The sequence below is a fragment of the Lepidochelys olivacea genome, assembly GCF_965140295.1.
Source record: "Lepidochelys olivacea isolate rLepOli2 genome assembly, chromosome: 1".
NCBI classification, from domain to species: Eukaryota; Metazoa; Chordata; order Testudines; family Cheloniidae; genus Lepidochelys; species Lepidochelys olivacea.
Genome location: NC_140411.1, coordinates 298,114,797 through 298,139,101, shown reverse-complemented (window position 1 = coordinate 298,139,101; position 24,305 = coordinate 298,114,797). Strand labels below are relative to the sequence as shown.

Below are 24,305 nucleotides of genomic sequence, written 5' to 3'. Positions count from 1 at the left end.
GTGGTGGCTGGCTGGGCTGGGCTGGGCTTCTCAGGGTGGATGCGAGGGCCACCTTACCCCTCCTGACAAACTATGGCCTGGCTTGGTGTTGGATTGTGCCACTGGTTCTAAGAAGCCCTCTGGTTTAGATGGAGGTGCCAACCTCCCCACCCTTAGGCGGAGTAGGGAGAAGCAAAGCTGTATATATTTTTTTGCCTGCCAGCGTCCTGGGGAGGGGGGTTTAGTGCAAGCAGCTAGTCTTTTCCTTGAGATTTTGTATTGGCATTTAATTGCTGACTCTTGTTAATGCTTACTAGCCACTGCATTGCTGTTTTGTTTGGGTCAAGCTAGGATTGTTTGGGTTTCCGTGTATTTCAGTATGTTATGTCACAACTTTGGAGATGGACCTAGGATAAAAATTGTAAATGTGCTTACACGATTTAGGAGCCTAAATCCCATTGACTGTCTATTAGACATAGGGTCCCAAGCCCTAAGTCCCCCTTTTAAACCTAAGTTATGTGCTTTTAAAAAATTTACCCCTAGCTTTATAAATGTATTGGTCTTTTTGGGCCAGTTTAATAGGGAGGGATAGTTATATATATAAAATCCATAATTCTGCGATTCAGCTAGCAGCTAGGACCAAGAGACTGAGTAGCAGAGACTGCCTGGAATCTGTGTGAATTGAAGCTCTAGTTCTATCTGCAAGGGTAGAGACTGTAACTTGAATCTTAAGCCTCGTGTCCAGGCCTAGTTGGACTGCTTGGTTTCTTTGGATGGGTAGCCATTTTGACCTTGGGATCAGCCCGTCAGAACTAGGGCTGGATCATAACCAGGCTGAGGATCTACAACCCCCTTTCCCACAAAGATTTTGTTCATCAGCCTCTTTTGTTTGCAGTCTTGTTATTTATTTGCTTTATGGCTGGGCCATATTTCATTCCAAATGAACTTTCCCTGGATTTCTCAGATTTGACCTATGAACTTAAAAGTTAAAAGGAATTAATGGTCTCAGTACAGGTATAAAGGTAAAATGACAAAACTGTGGATGTGGGGCTTTGGTTTGTTAAATTGCTAGGATTTATTAAAATAGATATTTCACTTACATGAAACTAACTCATTCCTACACTTTGACTAAATATACCCATTTACTGGTCAGGTAGCACAACTACTATGAAAATTAAAACATGCTTTTGCATGGCATTGGTGGAGATGGCGGTCTTCAGAAGCTGGAAACAAAAGTCTGAGCATGATCCTGCCTTCCCGGCACTCCTAAAGCTCCCTTTGTCTTCTAAATGCTTTGCAAGAACAGATTTGATTTGAAAAAGATGAAATAAAAGTTCAAATCATCCTTTGACTTGGATCATTGTACTTCTGTTGTTGGTTTCTGTGGGAGTTCAGAGCACAAGGAATGTAGGACTGGGTTTATTAGCTGAGTAGAACAGGCCAAATCCTCAGATGGTGTAAACTGAAATCAATATAGAAGTCAATAGAGCTATGCAGACTTATACCAACTGAGGATCACAAAACATCTACCTGGCTTCTAAAGAACAGAAATACACATCATATGAAGAAGTTTTTTGTGATGTGAATGTGTGCATATAAATCCATTCCATTCTGAAAGCTCTGCACATTCTGATTAAAATTAATAAGATATTTGTCCAATTTGAGTCAATAAAATTAACTATTGCACAAATAAAGAACATTTGAATTTTTTCCATTAAAAATGCACATTCATCATCAATGACTAGAAAAGTGAACATGCCACTAAAGATTAAAACCTATTTTGTTAGGAAAAACTTCAGAGCCTGCCTTCACTAGTATTAACAAAATGCCTACAAGGTTTATCAAGGAAGGGTGACTACCAATAGAAATACAAAGAATCAAGTCAATGGGTGATCAGCTCTTTGATCTTTCCTTCTTAAAATCAAATCTGTGCATAGTGATTATCTTTTCATTGTATTGCTAAAGCTCTTGCGCTTACACAGAATGGCTTTAAGAGTCCGATACTACATCCCTTTCTCAGGCAAAACTCTCATTAAAGTCCATAGTTTTTACAGAAGGAAGGGTTGCAGAGTTGGACCTGAAGGCTATACATATGAACAAACCTATTTTTTTTTTGCACTGAAATCTTTCTGACTCTTTTTTAAATATAAACTAAGCAGGCAGAAGATCATCATATATACAAACAACTTAATGACCACCGTGACTTCTTCCAAGTAAAATGCTTCTATTGTAGGAATTATACTTATGGATATCAGTACATTAGCTCTTTCTGCTCAGAGTTGCTGAAAGAATGATTTGCTTAAGAAGATTAGTCCTTTCAATGCTCAGAAGTAGTACTGGACAAATGAGCCTAAAATTACTATAGATTAACTCCATTAACATCTTCTGAACATTTTTAAAATGGCAGACCTTTCTGTAAAAAAAAAATCTTTCAATCTGACCTTTTATGTGTCCCTTCAAATAAAGTATCAGCTATTAACACACATATTTTTCACACTTAGATTTCATTTGTTGTGTTGATGCCAGTAAAAACTGATGATCCTCAAAACTATTTTGAGCCAATCAGCGAAAGCAACAGTCTGTTCTCAATAAAAATTCATCGGCTCTAATAATTCCCTCTGATGAGTGATATAATTCAGCAAATCTAGAAAGCTGAAGTGGATGTGCTGTAGGAAAACATGTTTAGGATTGGTTTCTCAAGTGATTTGTTGAATCTTTAAGCAAGTTGTTAGTTTTCACATAGGTTCTAGTTTAATAGGATTATATGCATTAAAATTATATGTTGCAATAGTCACAATAGTTTATTTAGTGTACAATAACACTGCAGATATTACTGGTATGAGCTTATTTCCCACCTGAAACTTGAGTGCCAAATCCTGCAATGCTTACTTATGCCTTGCAAAGATGAAGTTTCACTGAAGACAGTGGGGACCTGATCCTTCATTCCAGACTACCATTTTTAGACTTCCATTGAAATCACTGGAATTACACTTCTGTCAAACTGGTGTAAAGAAGTGATGAATCAAACCTGGAATATTTGCCTTGCTAAGGACTGAGCAAGAATTATAGGACTGGGGTCACAGATAGAAGCAAATCAATGTTGTGTTTACCAGAGTGTGAAAAAATTGACACGTTTCAGAGCAGCAGCCGTGTTTGTATTCGCAAAAAGAAAAGGAGGACTTGTGACACCTTAGAGACTAACAAATTTATTTGAGCATAAGCTTTCCTGAGCTACAGCTCACTTCATCAGATGCAAAACTGAAGCATTTGTAATTTACATATCCCTTCTCTCAAAAATGGCCAAAGTAGTTCTCTTCCACTGGTTATTTTTAACTCACAGTGCCATCTACAGATTAAATATAACACATACAACTCAAAGCTTTTGTGATAGTTTTGCTTCTTAGTTTATTATTCAGTTTTCTCCCCTTTCATGTCAATATCATCTTTTTACAAATTTTTTTCACAGAAGAATTTTATAAATAACTTTTAATTGTGATAATGACAAGGTTTCGGTGACAATCACTGCAAGATTTCCTCACACCCTTAAGCTTATGCAGTGAGCAGGTTTGGCCAGCAACAAAATAAAAACATTAACTGCCTGAAATAAAAACATTAACACTCTTCTGTAAGTGTATTAATGGCATACTCACTCCTGGGTCTCAAAGTACCCATTTACACAGATTTTTATTTTGAGCCTGTTTTTTTCCTTCAATTCCTCAGTACAAGAATGAGAAAGACGAGCACGCTGTGGGCTTGAAGAAATGTCCTCTAATCAGCGAGATGACTCAGCACTATTACTCACATCACATATCCTTTTAGCTCTGGGTTCATGTGCATAGTGAAAACAGGTGAGGATGAATGGGCCATAAAACTCAGCAAGGTTTCAACAGGCCTGGATATTCACTATGGTATGGCAGCTTTCCTAGTAGACAAATAGTACTAGACAGTAAACGTGTTGTGGCAGAAGCTGTCTTTGTGTGTCTTATACAGCACCAAGTATATAACTAGCCCTTAAGATGACAATAGAAAAGGCAAGGAGGAAATGACCATTCACCATATTCCCCTTTCCCCATAATCCAGCTTTGGTCATGCAGTTGTAAAGCTTGTGCAAATATCACTGGCTAAAAGCCAGGCCTGCAGCTCTTGGCTCTGCTAAGTAAATATGACATAATATATAATTTAGCACTGTTTGGCTCCAATGTACTCAGGACTATGTTTTTAAAACTAAATATATAGTAATAAAACCCCAAGTTATTCTTTAATTCTTTCTGAACTACAGTGTACATGATGAACAAGATTTGTTTTCCCTATTTTATAGGCAACATATGTAAAATACCTCCATGGATTATGTTACTCCTGTAACTTTTTACTATGAACATTCTAAAGGTCACATTTCATTATTTCCCTCAGACAAACAGTTGCATAACATGAAGGATCAAGGTCAAATGACAAAAGAAGAGATGCTTTTGATTCATTTAGGTGACTGTCTTCTTCAGTTTTGATTCCCTTTTCATTGTCCTCTAAGAAATGATACGACAGATTGTGGATATATTTCAAAATGTGTCTGTAGCATCCAGGTGTGTTCAGCTGTAATGCAGACACCCTGAAGCTGCATGTCTGCAGCCCATCCTTAGCAAGCCTTTCATGGTACCACTGCCCAACTTTATTATTGGGATACTTGATACTGTGTCCAACCATTGGAAGAACCACCTCAAGGAAAAAAAGAAAATATATGTGAGCCACAAATGTGTTTGAAACAAAACCACCACTTACCCCTTTAAAATTTAATTCCTTTATGTTTTAGGGCCTGATTCTGCAAAGAAGCCACCTTGCTTCCACACCATAAAAGCCCAAGCAAAGCCATGGAAGACAGTTATTTGAGGCCTAGACTGAAAGGCACAGAAGCCAGTCAAAATGCCAGTACTCTCTCTAATAACAGACTACAAACATACCAAATTGATTGTTTTCTGGATTGTTCTGAGATATAGAAATAGAGAATATGTTAGTATTCTTTGTGAGTCTCCAAACCCTTGTATCTTCAGCCTTTTCATACCCTGACCTTCAAATACTCTTGAACGCTTCTCCTAACACTGGGGGATTGAAATAAAATGTTTCAAGAAAACTAGAATTAGTAGTTTGCTAACACTCAATTGACAGTAATAGTGCACAAAAAAGCACATCCAACCTAGATAATATTGCCCGTATGTTCAGTACACATGAGTGAAGACTTTCATCTCTGTGTTTGCTGTGAGTCCAGATTAATTTTTATGCCCATTTTCCATAAAGGTGCACTCTGAAGAGAAATAAAACTGCACCTGTTAATTAATCAGATCTATTTTTAAAACAAAAATTATCTTCATTAACTCATAAACCCCTGAAACATGATTTTTCAAACAAACTTACTTGGTGTATTGCATATTTGTTAGCTGACTCTTCTGGAGCAGTTACTACGTGAACCTGGTATAAAATGTTTAAAAAAAATACTTATAGCTTGACAAATAGTAGAAAAACTAGATTATGAACCAATCACATATTTGTATTAATCCCAGCCTCTATTAAAATTAAGAATTCTAAGGCTGTCTGACTACTCCAAGGAGAAACTGTTTCACTCAACAAAAAATTAGAAGTGTTTAACACAAAGTAATCATTTTATTAGTACAAGGCCTTGCATTAAATAGAAACTAAATAAAACTAATGTTAATTACTGCTGTATGAACCTACCATTATAGTTCTAATATGCTTACCCACCTCAAGTTCATGGTGCCAATGTAATTTCATGCTAGAAGATTGGTTCTCATGCTAAATGTGAATGTTACTGCATAAAACTCCATTGTTTAATATTACTTTTATAGCTCAGCTTTCCACTGAATTTGGTCTATCCAGTTTATTAAACTCACTCTTTTTTTTCCCTCTAACATTTTGGCAAAAATCACAAGCAGCATAGGAAGCTATTGTTTTAGAGCTCTGAAAATTATTTACAGTGACCTCTAAGCTGCTCTAACGCACAGAAATATCTACAAGAAATTCACTCTTCAACTAAACAATTTGGGTGACATGCTGGCTATGTATGTGCCATTGTGCACACCATTACAATAGTGCAAAAATTCCACAATGGTGCTGATACATAGGGGAAAAATAGCTGCCTTTTAGGTCCTCCATGACCAGATCCACAGAAGGATGTAACAGAAAATAGCTTAGAGGCATCATGTATGAGTAACCATTCAGGCCAAGTCCAGGTTCCTACAAACACCTTCATACATTCCTATTCTTGCCATGAATACACTGAACAGTCAGGACGGAAAAGAGCTTTTATGGTGTATAGAGCATGTATGCCTATTTGTGGGGAGTTGAGGGCAGGCTAAGCCACTCCACATTAGCCAAACTAAGTAGCATAAATGGGTTAGAATGTTTAGCTAAACATAAAAAGCAGAACTCCTATATCTTAACCTATTTAAGAGTGTTAAGCTAACTTTTACAAGAAATATTTTGTAAACTCACTCTATCATTCAGAGAAGAATTTTCACCAACATTATCTTCAGAGAGGACCAGATCACCCTCCATTACTTTTGAACCATACGTCATAAACCTAAAAGATGCAGCTTCATTCCAAATTTTACTGCAATATGCATGAACGTAGAATATACGCATGGAATGAGGAATGCTGAGCCATCCTCGGGTACAACCCTCGTGGTGTAAACCATAGCGATTCAAGGCGCGAAGCAACATCTTCTCTCTTACTTTAAATTCGGGCAACATTGCCAGGGTTCCCTTCGCATCATCTGAAATAAACAGAAATAAACGTTGGAACAACCATCTGCTTTCCAAGTTTAGTCTACTAGAAAGTGAAAAACTTAAAAAGAAGGATAAATTAAATCAAATGAGGAAAAGGATGTCAGACTCATTTATTTACACTGGTTTTTATTGTTTTGTTTATTATTCCTTGCCTTTAACTTCTCATGTCAGATAAATTCCATCTTATTTACCTTGTAACCTATGCTAATTAATTCAATTTTCTGTAATTTACACTAAATATACATTAAACTGGCTTTACTATGTTCATTACTTCAGTCCAAAGAGTTTCTAGTTCCTTAGAAATAAAAGCATAACACATCATTGCTAGCAGGGTGTTCGTACTAGCAGGAAGAGAAATTGTAAGAGAATTGAAAGAGAATTGTATTCCTATCAAAGAACATGAGGTACTCAGACTTAGGCCTACATTGTCAGAAGATGGACCTCCCTTTTGGAAGCACCCCCAAACCTACACCATTATTAGCACTTGCATTGCTAAGTACCCCGATTCATCAAAGCAACATAAGCACCAAGTCATTTGAGGGAACACATTTTGTAGCAAAAAAATAATGTGCTTGTTTTATTTTGTAGGTGCAAACTGCACTTCACAACAGGGAGTCTGAGCCTCAACCTGGGTAGAAATGTACACCTTTGCATTCATATTTCCTGCTTTCCTTTGTAATTTTATCCAGATTTTTGATTTGGTGAGAAGTCATTGTGTAGCCTTTTATTTCTTGCTTTGGGAAAAGATAAGCAGCTGTTTTCAGAGTTATCAATGCCTTTTCATGCATCATACAACAAACTACAGTACAGAAGGACTCATGGCTCTCTTCTGTGAAATGAAGCACATCTGTACCCCCTGAAGCCACATACCCTAGCTGTTCGGGCAATATACAGCGATAACTGGATTTACAGACATGAGAGATTTGGGGTCAAGAGTGACTTCAAGATTTCTGACTCTGGGAGAAAAGTTAGGGTCTGAAGAATGGTTTCAGAGTAGCAGCCGTGTTAGTCTGTATTCGCAAAAAGAAAAGGAGTACTTGTGGCACCTTAGAGACTAACAAATTTATTTGAGCATAAGCTTTTGTGAGCTACAGCTCACTTCAACGGATGCATGCAGTGGTCTGAAGAATGACAGCAGAAAGAGATGTGACAAAATGGGGCATTTTACTTAGAAGACAGATATTAGTTTTTGAAAATATGTTTCAGTGAAGAATGGAACTCAAGAAAGGAAGTAGGTGAGTCAGAGAGAGAGAGTGGAGGGAGATGAAGAGTTGAAAGTCAATTACACAGACATTATGGCCAAAGTTGTAAACAAAGGCTGTGATTTTCAAAGAACCTAAGAGAGTTTGGCACCCAACTTTCATTCAGTGTCAACTGTAGTCGGGCTCCCAACTTTCGTACACTCCTTTGTAATTCTCAATCAAAGAGAATATGATAATTCAAAAGAAGAGAGGTGGAGAGCAAAAGCAGAACACAGCCTTTAGGAACTTCTCATATCTTTTCCTCTATATAGATGTAAAGCCTCTACCAGAAATAAAGATTCTCCACTGCCCTGTACTTGGGAGATGGTAGCATTTTACACTCACTTGCAAGGTGTAAATAATTACACAGGGTGCAAGGCAGAGGAGAATCAGAACCCAAAACATTTTGAGATGCAAAATTCCAATGCCCTCAAGAAGCATGGAGCGATTTATTACATTGTGAATTTACATAAAAGAATGAATCAGCTACTGGCAAAAGCAAAAATAGTATGAAAAAATATGACTATTAAGAATAATTTTAAGTGACAAAAGAATTATTAACTCAGGCAGTATGCAGCAAAACCATCACCCCCCAAAACACACGTTCCAAATAATGACAAAAACATTTTAAATGTGGAGTTTACCACTTTGAAGAAAATATCTCTTTGCCTGGTTTACAGGATCATCTGTATCTTCTGGTGTGAAAAACAACTTCACAGCTTTTACCTTTAAAAAAACAACACACATGAGGTTATTGTGTTTTAATGTAACTACTTGTTCGATGAAAAAGACAACCACATGTCAGTTCTGTGATAGGATACCATATAGCATCTCAAAACTCTGACCATTTCTTATGCATGATGGCTCGAACTCTCTCCTCTGACAGAAAGTCCTAAAATGTCACAAGTTGTGAAATCAAGTGCCTACTGTATTCTCCCCTTGGAAGGAAGGAAGGGGTTGCAGTCAAATAGAAGGGATGGGAACAGCCTTCAAAACCTACAAAGGGGAAGGTAATGATGCAGGGAGTATTATTTTTTTTTTATAGGTTTCCAGCTGGAAATCTTCCAGGTTGCAAGGTGAGCATGCCGCCTAAAGCAGTAGCACTCTGGTTCTACCTTGTGGCCCCCAAACAAAGCCCACAGAGGCCTAACCATACAATGTTCACATGGAGGGGCTCACACACCCTCACACAGAGGGGACAATGATATGCCTAGGCTGTGTCTACACAAGATTAGATGATATGTTGAGAGAAACACCTGAGCATGGTCTGTATTACAGCTTCCATTATTTCTACTACCAGTGGAGCTAGGTATTTTGCAAGTGTATATAAGACCCTAGTTGCTTTTCCCCTCACCTGTCAGTTTCAGGCCATTAGTACCTGTTTTCCTGCTCATTTGTCCCCATCTACACCAGGCAGTGCAGCAGAGCAAGTGCCTCAGCATCTTTAGTAAAAAATTACCAATCTGCAGCAAACTAGTCACATTAATTTCTACCTTGCCTGAACTCAAAATTTTGCACAGAGTGTAAGTTATTTTGGTGGATAGCATCCTGTGGGATCTAACAGCTTGATTCTCTTTGCATGCAGGTGTAACTATATTGACTTTTATTAAATTTCTCAGATTTAGATCAGTGTAACTGAAAAGGAAAATCAGATCCTATATATCTAGTTCAACAATAACTTCTGATACCATGGATCTCATTCTCTACAGCCTCGTATCTTGTACGATCATTTACCTGTGCAAACTGCCACACAAGTTACATGACAGAGAAGAATCAGGACCTATGTCTCATGAAATATTATTTGAGAAATTAATTCAAATTGGCTTGCAAAGAACAACTTATGTGGAAAGAAGACTGGCTGAGGGATGGTAACCAAGGGATAATGAGAAGCAACAACATATTGAGATATACAGATACATCTACTGGGATCTTAAAGGGTTTGGGTTTTAGATCTGGTCTTACTTAATATTCTTGCAAAAAATTTTTTAAAAAAATCTCTCCCAGTGTACTCAGCCCAACAGTCTGAATATTCACAAGTTAAAGAGCACTTATCATCACGAACAAACTGGAAAAAGGAACTTTTGATTTACATTGTTCTGAGCCTAGTATTAAAAGCAGATGTCTTTATGTAAAATTATATTATTTATGACAATTGCAGTGTAACAGCCCCACAAAAACACTGAAAACTACTTTCCACGCTATTTAAAATAAATAATGTTTAAGCTTAATGTTAAAATTAAACATTTGTTTTGTTTAAATGTTAAAACATTCATGATTGTGACACAATATGGTTAAATCATGGTGGGAGTTGGTTTTGCAGTCTCCTACAACAACACTCACACTACTACTGCTACACATTGAGATCACCGTTCAATAGGATGGTAGCCTCCAATGTTTGACTCAGACATGCTAACTGTAGCCATGGAAAAGAAGTGGACTAGTCATTTGGATCATGAGGTGAATTATACCATTTCTTCATTCAGCAAAGCCAGTCCAATTTGATCTGTCTGAACATTCTGTCCATGCCCAAATCGCTGAGGTCCAAAGTAGTTTACAAAACCTTTTGTCTACAATTAAAAAAGAAATCAACTGGTTAAAACATGAAAATATTAAATATTCATTAAAACCATAAGGTGCATATTTTTAAAGGTATTGCTCTGCTTAGAGTTGGGAGGACTAAGTAACTTAGACAGCCAAGTCCCATTTTCAAATGTGACGTAGGCACTTAGGTCTGGTCTACACTGTGTGTGTGTGTGGGGGGGGGGAGAGAATCGATCTAAGATACGCAACTTCCGCTACGAGAATAGCGTAGCTGAAGTCGACGTATCTTAGATCAACTTAGAATCACTTACTTTGCATCCTCGCGGCGCGGGATCGACGGCCACCGCTCCCCCGTCGACTCCACTTCTGCCTGTCGCCCTGGTGGAGTTCCGGAGTCGACAGCAGAGCGATCGGGGATCGCTTTATCGCGTCTACACTAGACGCAATAAATTGATCCCCAATAGATCGATCGCTACCCACCGATCTGGTGGGTAGTGTAGACGTGGCCTTAGGAGCCTAAGTCCCATTGACTTTCAATGAGAGGCTGCTAAGGCACCGATCCTCAAATGATTTCAATGGGAATTAAGCACTGAAATACTGTTGAGGATCTGGGCCTTAGGCTTTGCAATGGTGAGCAGAGCAATGCCTGAATATCTTTAAAAATCTGGGCCTAAATATGGCAAATGTTAATTTTGTTTCAACTCTTATTCAGATAATGATTACAATCAGAACGTATACTAAAATGACAAGAGTTTACACTTATCGGTATACAGCAATTTATAAACATTAATGAAATAAGCTTAATTACATCCCTTTAAGTATCCCCATTTTACAGCTAAGAAAACTGAGTCAGAGAGAGATTAAAGGGGACACTTTTTAGAAGTGTTAAACATCACAGCTTCAAATGGTATCAATGACAGCTTTAGGTGCTCAGCACATTTGAAAAACCAGGCACTTAATGACCTGCCTTACCAAATACACACAGGATGTAGCCAGGAAGAGAACCCAGAACTCCTGAGTCCCACACCTCTGGGACTCTCATGCAAGCTGAATAAATAAGCATGAAATCAAACCAAACTAGAATCTTTCTCCATATGTATGTATAATCACTTCACGATGAATCCTACTAAAGATCACGTCAAAGAGTTGGTATTTTCCCTGAGCAACGCCAGAAATATTTACTCAGGCAAAGTTCACAATGAAGTCAACGGGAGTTTTGCCTGAGTAAGCACTGTGTACAAAACGAAGCAATAGCCTCATCAAAACAAACATATAAATAAATAATTGATATCGGGCATTTTTTTAAACACAACTTATTTCACAGAAGAACTCCACCTGCAAAGCTATTACTATCGTAAAGCCCAAGAGCAACTGCATTACTGATGTGTGGGGATCAGAATTTCCTAGTGCTTTGCTGGCCACTACCTGTCTGAGTAAAATTGAGCCAGTGAGGTCACGATCACATGACCCAATGAGGGTTAATTTTCTGGAAACCAATAAATACACAGAGCAAAGTGAATGTGAAATAATGTAAGGGCATTTACCTTTCAAAAATACATAACAGGAGAAGCTACATAGGTATAACCTTACTTAGGTTGCATATGCCAGTGTGTGTAATTAAGAGATAAAATCCTTAAGCTGGACTAAATGGAACAAGTCTTTTCATGTTCTGGCAATAGGTTAAGTCTAATAAAACAGGACCAAATACAGGCCATGTTCATTTTTCAGGAAGAGTTGCACCATAAAAAATATCCCTCAGTTGATCATCTTCTCCTGAGCACTGTGAAGTCAAAAGAAGGAAGGGCACAGAAAAGAAAATTAAAGCAACAACTGAACATTTCTTTTGTTTGTGAAAAATAACTTCCAATAATTTTCTACAGTATAATTACTCTTTTGAGACAGGGTACTTGTGGCACCTTAGAGACTAACAAATTTATTCGGGCATAAGCTTTTGTGGGCTAAAACCTACTTCATCAGATGTGGGTTTAGCCCACGAAAGCTTATGCTCAAATAAATTTGTTCATCTCTAAGGTGCCACAAGTCCTCCTCATTTTTTTGCTGATACAGACTAACATGGCTACCACTTTGAGACAGGGTGTTTCTCAGTTTGGTCTTTAATTCCTGACTTAATTATTTTGCAAAAAATTGGTATTATGACCATTATTCAGAAAGACTGAGAGATGGGAAAAGCGATTAATGTCAAATAAAACACTTCTAAATAAGCTAATATGTTTTCCCTTTTCCTGACCTTCTACTTTTCTGAGGAATTTAGAGATCCTGGCTTGTGGCTCAGGAAAGCATCTACAAAGGGCTCCATCAATTTCTTATCACTTTCTTCTTCTGCTGTTTTTTTTTTTAAAAAACAGTTATTTATCCCATCCCCTTTCCATGAAAAGTCTCTGCATTTTTGCTAATGCAGCCAAAGTCTATAATTGTTTGGCAGGTATTACTCTATATTTTCTACCTGTCGGAAGTCAAAAGCATCAGCTTTCTGAAGATACAAATTTTCTCCATCAGGGCCAGCCTTAGGCCTCAGCAGCACAGGTTCATACAGATACCCCATATCTGTCAAATTCCCCATCTGTTGTCCTGTACTATTCTGGAACCAGAAAGCTGTGGCACAGAATGAACTCACTACCTGTCCTCCCTTTTTGGCAAGTTGCTCTGTTCCTGGTTTGTTGAACCACAGAGACTAATGATCAAAGGGCACACAGCTTCTATATTTTAAAACGAGTGGAGATTGCAGGTAAGAGGTAGCATGAGAACCATCTTGTTCTGAAAAAACAGCATGATAATTTTTATGAGGCAAAAATATTTCCTTGTTGAAAATGAAATCATGGCATGGCATCTCTTTTTACCTTAACATTTTCAATTGCTTCAGATATTCTCTCTTTCAGATCTGCAGAAAAGTCATTGCTTTGAGGTTTTAGATCTCTCACAATTATATCAAAGTGGTTCCCCTTCAGCTGACCGAGTCTAAGGTGCTGGCACACTGAATGGATATTATACACTTTCATTCCTTTTTTTTCAATTGTGCTTCCAATTTCTTTCAACCTACACAAATGATAAATGGGGAGTTTATGAAGAACTCTTGATAAGACATTCCAACTGAAAAAAACAAACGTTTCCTTCACAAATGCTTTGTTTGCCTCAGCACTAATTACATGTAAAACTAAGATTCAAAAATACTTGTCATTCAAAGGTTTTCCCTTCGTCTTACTTGAAATAAGTCACAGTCATGCTTACTGACTAAGCATTTAAAATAATTTGTGATCTAGAAATTAACCCCTTATCAAATGATGCTTAGAAGTTAATACAATTAGTTTAACGGAAGGTTAACAACAGTCTATGAGTGAAAAATTATCATCAGGTGGATTTAATGTTATATAGGGGTTTTCAAATTTTTCATAACATGGACCACGTTTTAATAAAGAGATTGTCTGATGGACTACCTCATTCCAGTCATAATCACATGGACCATCTTCCCTCTTATTTGTGATTGAATGACATCTTTGTGGTGACTACAGCAGTGCTTTCATGGGAAAAGCCATAACCTCCCCCCCTACTATTACTATTAAAATTAAGTGGTATTTATAGTTTCTTTAATGCAATTTAGTAGCTGGAAACGAGGAGAAGGAGCCAGCATCATGTGACCAAACAAAACTCTGCAGACCATCAGTAAATGCTCCCTCGTGGTCAACAAGTCACAGTCTGAGAACTGCTGCTCTTATTACAGAAAAAAGTAAAAGAAACAAAGAAAAAAGAAAAAGTTCACAAATGTGTTGCAGATAGACAATTTCTCCTTATACATTCTAAATTTATAATCTTATTGTACTTCGCATTTGGAAATATGGAGGTAAGTAAGAAACAATTTGCCAAAGTCGGGACAAAAGTAAATTCTAAATAATGCACAAATAGCACTATTAAATGTTTTCCTTTGTTTGGTTTTGTCACACTCTCTAGGTAAATAATATGAGTGAGTATATTCAGTTCTGTTAGCTCTATAGTAAACATATCCAGGATCAAGCTCTTAATAATCTATCTCCTGTCTTCACCTTTTTGCAGTCAATTTTCTTGTGGTCTTAGTCCTGAGCCACAATGAAATTGGCTTTGCAATAATGGGAGGTTAAATACAGCTTATTAAGGGCCTACCAACTACAGTATTTATCCACAGTAAAATTCTGCTCCAACTGGTCTTAAAAACTAACAATAAATAATAAATTAGCAAAATTTTGCATTGATATTTAAATCTATAAGCACATATGCATAAACAGTACATATAAGCACATATGCATAAACAGCTTGCTATCTCTGGAGGAAAAAAAAAATCTACATTTACCAATATACTAAAGTAGATTATAAAAATGTTATTCAAAATTCAAGATCAATCCTGCCGCTCTTATATACACAAAACTTCTCTTGACTTGAATGAGTGTAAGAACTGAAAGATTAAGAGGCTATATAAAGGCCAAATATTTGAACTGTCAGTTGTGTTTCCAATTACAAGCATGTGCATGCAAACCCAAGGAGAGAATCAATGCTCTGAGTTTGCTTTTATAAGGCTGACCAGAAGAGAGTAATAGTGTTTTAGAGACTTCTATAGTACAGCCTTTATTCTTGATGAAAAACAGATTTTAAGGGATCAGAAAAATGAGAATGAGAAATAAAAATTCAGTACAGTCAACCTAGAGACTGCTTCTAAGATATTCAAGTTACTCCATTTTGGTGAATGTCCAATGAAGGCTATAAACACAAATCAACCAAAGTGTCTTTAAATATTTCTGAAGTACCAAATTAATACTTTGAATACAAGGATGATCATTTTCAATTGAGCTGCAATTAAAAATTAGCTAATATTTGAATTAATGATGACTTAGATGATGATCCTGCATAAACTTATTACCGAGTGCAATGTTTACTACTGAAGTCCCACCGGCGCTACTTATCATAGTAAGCAGTACATTTAGTAGTAATTATTTGCAGGATCGAACTAAGACCACAAAGAAGGGATGTTCTTGTGGTACCAAAAGGAAAAAGGACCATACATTTCCCAATCCCTGGTGTTCCCAGTATTTATTCAGCAACTAGCTCCTGAAGTTTAACTTTCCTACAAAGTTTCAAGATAGATGTATCATTAAATTGATATTTTAATTTCAGATTTCTGTTATTAGGGAAGGTCAAGCTACACAAAAGACCAATCTTTTTTCCTCTCTTTTAAAGGTAAAATATTTCTTTCTTTCTTTAAAAAAAGAAAAACAAGTTTCCTCTTTGGCTTCCCCTTTCTTACTTGTGACAGAAGAAGATTTTTGTCCTGTTTATGACAACACAGAGAAATCTGAGCTCCAACACTGTAAATAGCAAAATCCCATTGCAGTGGCTTCTGCTCATCAAAGGGCAAAAAGGGCTAGAAGGGAAAATCTGTCATCCTCCTCCTTAATAGGCTATCTTACCTCATCATATTAAACTCAGGCCTATATGTGAAGGGAGACTGCTGGAGTCAGAATCATGGTTCCCCTCTTATGAGCTGTTTCCTACTCTATGGCTGTCAAAGTATAGCAGAACTTGCCTGATATATCTTTATGTACTAAATCTCACCAGTTAGAGTGCTGCTCACTCCCTATACTGTGTCAAGATCATTGACTCTCTACTGAGGAAAGGAGTACTTGTGGCACCTTGGAGACTAACAAATTTATTAGTCTCCAAGGCGCCACAAGTACTCCTTTTCTTTATGCGGATACAGACTAACACGGCTGCTACTCTGAAACCTCTCTACTGAGGGTGATGGAGACAAGCCACTACCTAACTTGCCTCCTTTAGCAGGGTCACAGATAACTTGTTTTATCGGGGGAGGGGGAGCTAGATTAATAATAATAAAATAGCTATTGAATAGTGCTTTAATAAGTAGTTTTATACTACGACAAAATTTGTCCACTTTTAATAATGTGAGATAAATGAGCTTCTGTTCCAAACTCAGTATCTCCTTTATTTATTAATGTAATCCCTAAATTTCTGGGGGGCTAAAGCTACCTCAAGCCTTCCATTGTCTATGCCCACACTCATGGGAAAGAACCTGCTGTTTCAGAGATCATATAATACTGGAGAGAACCCTTACAGAGAAAAACTATCACTATTGTTGGTCTTGTGGGGCATCTACCCACATGCCTTCCCCTCTCCTGATCCAACAAGTGCTGATGTGTCATTCATACTCTCTGAGGAGAAAGGGCTGTACGACACAGTCACCTTTTCGGGTGACATGCAGCTTCTACTGTTCATTTCCTGAGGTTGCAAGGGGTGGCACATCAGTGACCATGGCTCTTTTCTCCATGCTGGGTTACAGTAGCAGTTCCTTTTCTTCACTTCACTTAGAGAGGGACTAAGAATTTTGGGATAGAGGGGGTTGATGGCAAGTTGCACCCTCTCCAACCACATATTTACATCAGGCAAGCACTGTGCTGGCCTGAAAGACAATGCCAAGAAGTAGAGGAGAGAGCAACTTGGCCTGGTTCTCCTATGCTGGGTGATGGCATGTCCTTAGGGAAGACAGCCCTTCGTCCCCCAGGACAACTTCTTCTGATGACACAAAAAGTAGATTTTGATATTCAGTGTGTCCCAGATGCTGCACCCTGATTAGTTCACTAGATCATTGGAAAGGACAGGGACAGCTCTCTGCAACAAGCAAGAATAAGAAAATATATACTTTTTTCCTCTTAAAGTCCAAGGCTAATCCAGTGTCAAACCTGATATTTCCTAGTAAGAAAAGCATTAAGTCACAAAATAATTGCTCTAAGCAGACTCAAACATAGGAGGAGATGGCCCAATATAATAAGATTGGTATTAAAAGGTGTTTTCACATTTATTAACCTATTCCAATGATGAAATTGCTGTATGTGAGGAACCAAGTTTTTAGTACCTCTCAGGAGTCACTTTTTTCACAACCATAGCTTGGTAGGTGATGGCCTTTTTGTCTTTGATGCCTGTGTAACTGAAGTCTGAAGGAAGCACACCAAGTTCAGAAGACAAATAGGTAATTGCTTCTAGTGTTTCCAGATTTTCTTTTCGAAGGGTAAAACCTGCAACGAACAGCTCAAAATTATTAGAAATCCACCATTCCAAATTATATTGGCAACTCTGTTATCATTAATGGGCTAGCTGCTATTCTTTAACATTAGAACAGGATAGGATTTGGTAAGAACACAATCAATTGTTCTCAAAACTAAACTATAGGTAGAGGAAAAAATGTTTTTGTACTGAAGATTTAGATGGTGATAACTGATGCTCAAAACTACAGCTACTAGAAACCATAGTCGGCCATAAAAGCAACAGAATTTTCAGTGCTCAGAAGATGCAAATCTCTTCATATAGAAACAATCAAACAAAGCAATTTTAAAAAAAAAGACATGCTGAACATTTCTAAGACAGTCTGTGGATTTAATGTTGGGCCTACAAACCATTCTTCTAACAGGAACATCATTCTGCAGATCAAAAAATAATGGTTTTAAAAAATGAAATCAGAAATCAAAACTGGTCTTATTATAAAACTGTGAGAAATAACCTTTCCAATTAATGGTGGAGCTTTAACATCTAACTGATTAGGAACACCTAACAGAACATCCAGAATTATTCAGGTTATTTTAAAATGAGAAACTATAAAGCATGCAATTTACACAGGGAAAGAGGTTGCACTGAGGGTATTTCAGCCATTTCCACTGTACTATTTATTTAATTCACTGCGGTAACTGGATTCATCTCTCACACCAATTTTACAGTAATTCAACTCCACTGACTTCAGTAGAATTATTCCTGATTTATGCCTGTGTAAATGAGAAGAGAATCAGGCACTCTGTACTCTTTTAAAAAACAATTATTACAAAACAATTAACCAAGGAAACTATACAGCATTATTAAATATTTACCTGTATAAATATCTTGTTTTTCCTGGCAATCTGCAGCTGGCCTTTTCCTGGACAAACTCTTCTCCCGAAACCTTACTATTATTGCTACATTTTGCTGACCATTTAAGTCTGTCACAGAAAAAGACTTTGTTTCTACAAGTTTTCCAAACTTCTGACTGACAAAATGGTGGACTGCCTTTCTGTGCTCCTTATTCCCATCAGGCTTAAAAGAAAATTTAGAGTTTTCCAGTTTTGCATCTAAAAATTTTAAAAAATCAAATGCTTCCTCCTCAGACACTAGTTGACAGAGCTGTTTGTAATCAGTGTTTGCTTTGACAAGAATTTCATTATTCTTTGTAACAGTCATTAAGAAAGGAAATTTCTGTCTAATGGCGCTGTGTAAATCAGCTCGATTCCTCTTGTCAAGGACAGGCCCCAGTGAGAACTCGGTGGGATGAGCGGCTGGATCATATTCTGAGTCCCACCAATCTTTTATGTTACAAGCAAACTGATTCAATAGTTCATTCACAGACTCGTCTAACAAGGAGTCCAATGTACCTACTTCATGGTGCCCACCTTCGGGTGCAGTTCCAGCCACGTGCTCTGTGCTGCCTTTGGCTGGTGACAGGCCCTCTACTGGAGCATGACTGGGGCTGTTGAATGGACCTAGCACCTCTTCTCTGCGCAGCTCCAGAGGCTCTGGACAGGACCTGCAGGGGCTCTGTGGACAGCAGCTTTCTGGGGCTGCAGGCGTGTCACCGAGTGCACGAGGAGTCTTGGCTGTGCTCTCGCTAAGCAGCCGCCCAAGGGTATCAATTTCTGTGACGATAAAGTCATTGGCAGAGGTTTTTACGCTGCCCTGGAAGCCGGCGTGATTGCTCCGCATGCTCAGCACACCCGGCATGGTGCCAGTCCTGCCCCGAGGCCACACACCTGTGAGAGAGTGCACCGGTCATCGCACAGCGGCCAGAGGACCCCCACATTTCCCAGGGGTTATTGCGGCTTACCAGCTACTAGCGGGGCCTCCTGAAACAAAACATTAACACAAGGGGTACCACTTCCCATCCTGTGGGGGCAGCAGTCAGCGACCCTGGCCCTATCCCCTGCCCTGTGTGCGAGGAGCAGCAGGACCAACAAACCCACTCCTCCCCCTGCCCTGTGCATGCGAGGGGCAGGAGCCAATGAACCTGCCCCCAACCTCTGCCCTGTGCGAGCAGGAGCCAGCGAATCTGCCCCCAACCCCTGACCTGTGTGGACAGGAGCCAGCGAACCCACCCCCTGCACTGTGTACCTGGTGGGCAGAAGTCAGCAAACCCAGCCCCACCCCTGCCCTGTGCATGTGGGGGGCAGCAGACATAGCACAGCGCAGGGCCTGGATAGGGGACCATGAGGTGAGGTGCTGCCCCCATCCGGGGAGCAAGAGGTTCCCAGCTCCTGCCCACAGGGGGCGCTGCCGCTATCAGCCCGGTGACAGTGCCCTGGGATCAGCCCTGCAGGGATGTCAAGGTTCAGGATAGGCCCCGGGCTGTGTCTCAGCCCCCAGTGACGGGCGCTGACCATACCGCACTCGCCTGCCCAGTGGGGGTGGGGGGAGTTACATCACAACATACATGAGGCTCCTTGGTGCCATCTTGGCGTGAGAGGTGTGTGGGCAGTGTGACACATAGCAGACAGAGGCGAGTAGGCCCAGACAGTGAGACCGCCTGCCCCGGGCAAGTGATCCCAGCAGGAGGGGTCCTTCTGCGAGCCAGACCCTGCTCTCAGTAGCACTAATGTGTGTGGGGGTTGGGCTGGAGGAAGCCTGACTCAGGGCTTGGCTTCACTTGCGAGTTACAGTGCAATAAAGGAGCCCTGGGCGCACTAGCTCACTACCCGTCCACACTGGCAAGGCACATAGAGCGCTCTGACTCCGCGGCTACAGCGCTCTGGGACTCCACCTCAGCGAGTGGAATAACGTTTGCTGCATCCCCGCTGGAGCGCTGCGGCGCCAGTGTGGACGAGGTGTTGCATTACTGCGCTCTGATCAGCCTCCGGAAATGTACCATAATCCCCTTAAATCAAGTGGCCACTCTTGTCATTGTTTTTGAATCGCTGCAGGAATGCGGATATGCCCTTTGAAAGCTCCGTTTCTGACAGCTGGCTGCTCCGAGACAAAGCAACCATTAGTGTGGAATGCTGTGTGAGAGAGAGAGGCCGGGGGGGTCTGAACTTACAAGACAGCATGCTGACATGCTCTCAGCCCCCCCAAAACACACTCTCTCTCCCCCCATATACTCCCTGTCACACTCCACCCTCCCCCCCGCATTTGAAAAGCACGTTGCAGTCACTTGCATGCTGGGATAGCTGCCCATAATGCACCGCCCCAGTGCCGCTGCAAGTGCCGCAAATGTGGCCATGCCAGTGCACTTGAAGCTGTCAGTGTAGACAGATTGCAGCGCTTTCCCTACTGTGCTCTCTGAAGGCTGGTTTAACTCAAAGTGCTCTACATCTACAAGTGTAGCCATGCCCTCAGGCTCTGCCGTGAGTGAGGGCCAGCCCCTCCCACTGGCCTGGAGCGAGCCATGTAGGATTCACATCTTGCACTGGGTAGCAGTGTGCTTGGTGCTGCAGAGCCGTATCTAGTCATTTTAGCGCTCAGGGCGAGCAAATATATTTGCACCCCATACCGTTTTTTCCCCTGTCATTTTTCTCCCCCAGAGGCTTTGCGCCCTGGGCGGCTGCCGTGCTCGCCCCACCCTGGTTTCGGCCTCTGTAACTCTGCCACTTGCCTCCTTTGTGATCTTGGGTAGATCATATGTTTTGGTGCCTCAGTTTTCTCTTATTGGAAAGATACTCTACAGAGGGACGGTGGGAGGCATAATTCACTGGTAAAGAGTGCAAACTAGAGTAGTTCATCTCTCCAGAATGTGTACAAGGTGAAAAAGGGACCCTTTCCCCATAAACCAGAGATCACAAATTAAGAGACCTCACAGAAAGCAATATTGCCATTGTAAACTCTAGCCTTAGAGATCATGAAGTCACTACAGCATTTGGGACCAGTGCTATAGTATCTATTTTATAAATATTTCAAATATGCCTTTCTGAAACTTAATCCTCTGAACCACTAAAACCCATGCCCACGTGTGGCTTCCAGAGAGAGAATCCTGCCTAACATATGTCCCAGTGAATGGGATCCACCAGTGTAGCTGGAACTCCAGCTGGGCCCCTCCTACTCTGTCAGTAATCTGCCTCTCCCATCCTAGCCCACAGGAGCTGTGCTAAACAGCTCTCTTCTGGGAAGCATTCCCATACTCATGTCCAACAGGCATAAAAGCCTCTTCCATCAGTATTTTGCTTCCAGCAAAAAAGTGCAAGTTTTATGGTGATAGCAATTTCTCTGTCTCCTGATTAATAACAACAAACCAAGGCCCACAGGCTGGGGAGAAGAAGAGAGCTTAATTTACTCTGAGTTTTGAAATGGGGTCTTAATGTCTAGATTAAATTAGCCAGCATCGCCTTTTCATCTGGGGAACTGAAATGAAATGTGATTTTCTACAGCAGGCCATGGCTAGTCCTGGACTAGTAGTCCAGCTCCCACCACACACAGCCCTTTTAAAACATGTGTCAGATAAAGTAGGTATCTTCCTCTTTCACATGCTTCATTATTTTCCTCACTGTATTGTCTGAAGTACAGATTTTAACACCCCTCCCTCCCACACACTTATCTAAGCCCCTGTGTTCTTCCTGCAAATCAAGAGGATGATGAGATCTGGGGGGAAAGGAAAACAAAAAGAAATGGCTTTAGGCTGTTTCGTTTTCCCAGTGAAATAATAAAACCTTATCCCAAAGCAAATTAACATGTCTAAGTGTCAAAAGAGCAAGACATGATTTTCCATCTGCAAAAGCATAGGGGCTGTGGGATAGAAAGTGCAAGTGGAAACAGTGACATCCAAACAACAGTAAGTAATTAATACCTGACATTTCCCAAGGCTGAATTCTGCAGTAATGGTGCAAATCACAGCAAGAGCACGGACAGCAACTAGAACTGGGCTTGACACAAGTCTGGGAATCAGATCTGTTTCCCAGTCCTAATCACTGCAGCAAGGCACTCTGCCTGCTCAGTTTCTCCATCTAAAAATTGAGATAATGGTGCTACTCCCTTTTTGTAAAGCACTTTGGATCGGATCCACAAACGGACTTAGGTGTTGCAATGCTGAGTGTCACCGCACCTAGAAAATGACAGGAACACACCATGATCCTCAGTTAGCTCTCTGTACAATGTATGGGGAGAGATAAGTGGCTAAGAATGCCATCCACAAAAGACAGCACTGCTGCTCCCTACCTAAAGTAGGGAATGGGAGATGCGGACCACAGGCATATGTTATGTTAAGCCCTGCCCCGTTCTCAGAGATAGGCACCTACAGCCAAGCTGCTTTGAGGCACTTATGTCAGTTTAGCAATCCCCAAACAGGAACATTCACCACCTGGAATAGACAGCTTAATAGGGATGTAAATACGTTTAAAAGTTAACTGCTTAAATGATTAAAAATATTTTGTTTAAATGGTTAACCGATTAAAGGCTGATCTGGCCCATCCAGGGGTTAATGGTTAAGGTGGGTTAACAGGTAAGACTAATGCTAACATTTTACATCCCTACAGCTTAGATACCTACTTTGTGGATCCGACCCTTTAAGAGCTAGAAAATGCAATCTAACAGTAAAGTGTTATTATAAGCTGTAATGCTTTGGATCGATGCTGCAGAACAATTTAACATAGCTCTTTATGTCCTCAGTGAGAGCTCCTGAGAGAAGCCATGGAAGCCCTATTGCTTGACACACTTAAAATCTGCCTGGACCAAATAGTAATAAATGCACAAACGGGCACAATCCTGTGTTGGCAGGGAGAAGGACTAGAAGGTCTAACTGGTCTTTTTAATCTCCAGAGTCTGTGATTTACAAACATTGTGAAACAATGCATTCGCAATTGTCCAATGTGAGTGGAGAGGGGACCGGGGTTTGAGGGACATCAAGAGTGCAAACTCGTTTATTAAAATGCGTGGAATAGGTAGTGTGGCTGAACAGATTGGGCATTGGTCTAGGAGTCAGGAGCAATGAGCTCAAATCCTGGTTTTGCCACTGACCCACCATGTAATCTTAGTCTTAAACTCTCTGTGCCTCAGTTTCCTCATATGTAATTGCACTTATGTATGTTTGTAAAGTGCTTTGAGAGCTTTCAGTGAAACATGTGATGTAAGATAGATAAATACAGGAGTGATGTATAGGTAGATAAATACAGGAGTGCTGCCCTGAGGAGCTTACAAAATCAATGTAAATCAGAAGCACAGTAAAGATAGGAATGGGGGAATGGCCTATGAAAGAGCAGCACAGCAACAGCCTGACACAGAACAAACCACGGTTGTTGCATTTACTCCTTGCCTATTACATCTGTTGCACTAGATTTCTGTTATCCTGGGTGTGCTTAGCAGGCTAATTCACAGCAGCCCTGCACCTGACCAAAGCAAGAGCCTTTTTACTGGGCTGTCTCTGGGCGACATTTTCCTGCGTCTGAGACAAATAAACAGCCCTGCGCGGATCAAAACGTTACATTAAAATGTGCAGACATCAATACTCGCAGCTTTTAACCTCACTTGAGAGCATGCAGGTGTCAGTCGTCCCCACCCCCCCTCTCCCCAACTACCCCCCTGGCCCTGGCCCGGTGCCCCCCTCCCAGGCACTTGGTGCAGCCACTCCCTACCTCCGGCGCGCGGTTGCAAGCAGAGCGCGCGGGCCTCCTGCCCTGCCCACCAGCCCGGGCGCTCAGAGCTCTGCCGCTGCGGTCCTAGTGCCGGGGCCGCCTGCTGCGCCCGCGACACTGGGCCCGC

General features: G+C 40.4%; 1 protein-coding gene across 3 annotated transcripts; it reads right to left on the bottom strand.

Annotated features, from left to right (window-relative positions):
* Positions 1–3,180: 3,180 nt before the first annotated feature.
* PUS7L (pseudouridine synthase 7 like) lies at positions 3,181–24,300 on the bottom strand. 3 transcript variants are annotated; one of them, XM_084617836.1, is made up of 10 exons: positions 24,179–24,269; positions 22,399–22,653; positions 18,467–19,471; positions 17,464–17,623; positions 13,412–13,607; positions 10,481–10,579; positions 8,657–8,738; positions 6,478–6,758; positions 5,383–5,436; positions 3,181–4,689 (listed from the first exon to the last, which is right to left on the bottom strand). In XM_084617836.1, the coding sequence occupies exons 3-10, from the start codon at positions 19,347–19,349 to the stop codon at positions 4,360–4,362; spliced, it is 2,085 nt and encodes a 694-aa protein (XP_084473962.1). In that variant the 5' UTR covers positions 19,350–19,471; positions 22,399–22,653; positions 24,179–24,269; the 3' UTR covers positions 3,181–4,359. The 3 variants fall into 3 exon arrangements, with proteins under 3 accessions (XP_084473962.1, XP_084473963.1, XP_084473964.1); XM_084617837.1 differs by lacking the exon at positions 22,399–22,653 and having other exon boundaries at positions 18,467–19,378; positions 24,179–24,300; XM_084617838.1 differs by lacking the exon at positions 22,399–22,653 and having other exon boundaries at positions 24,179–24,294.
* Positions 24,301–24,305: the final 5 nt, after the last annotated feature.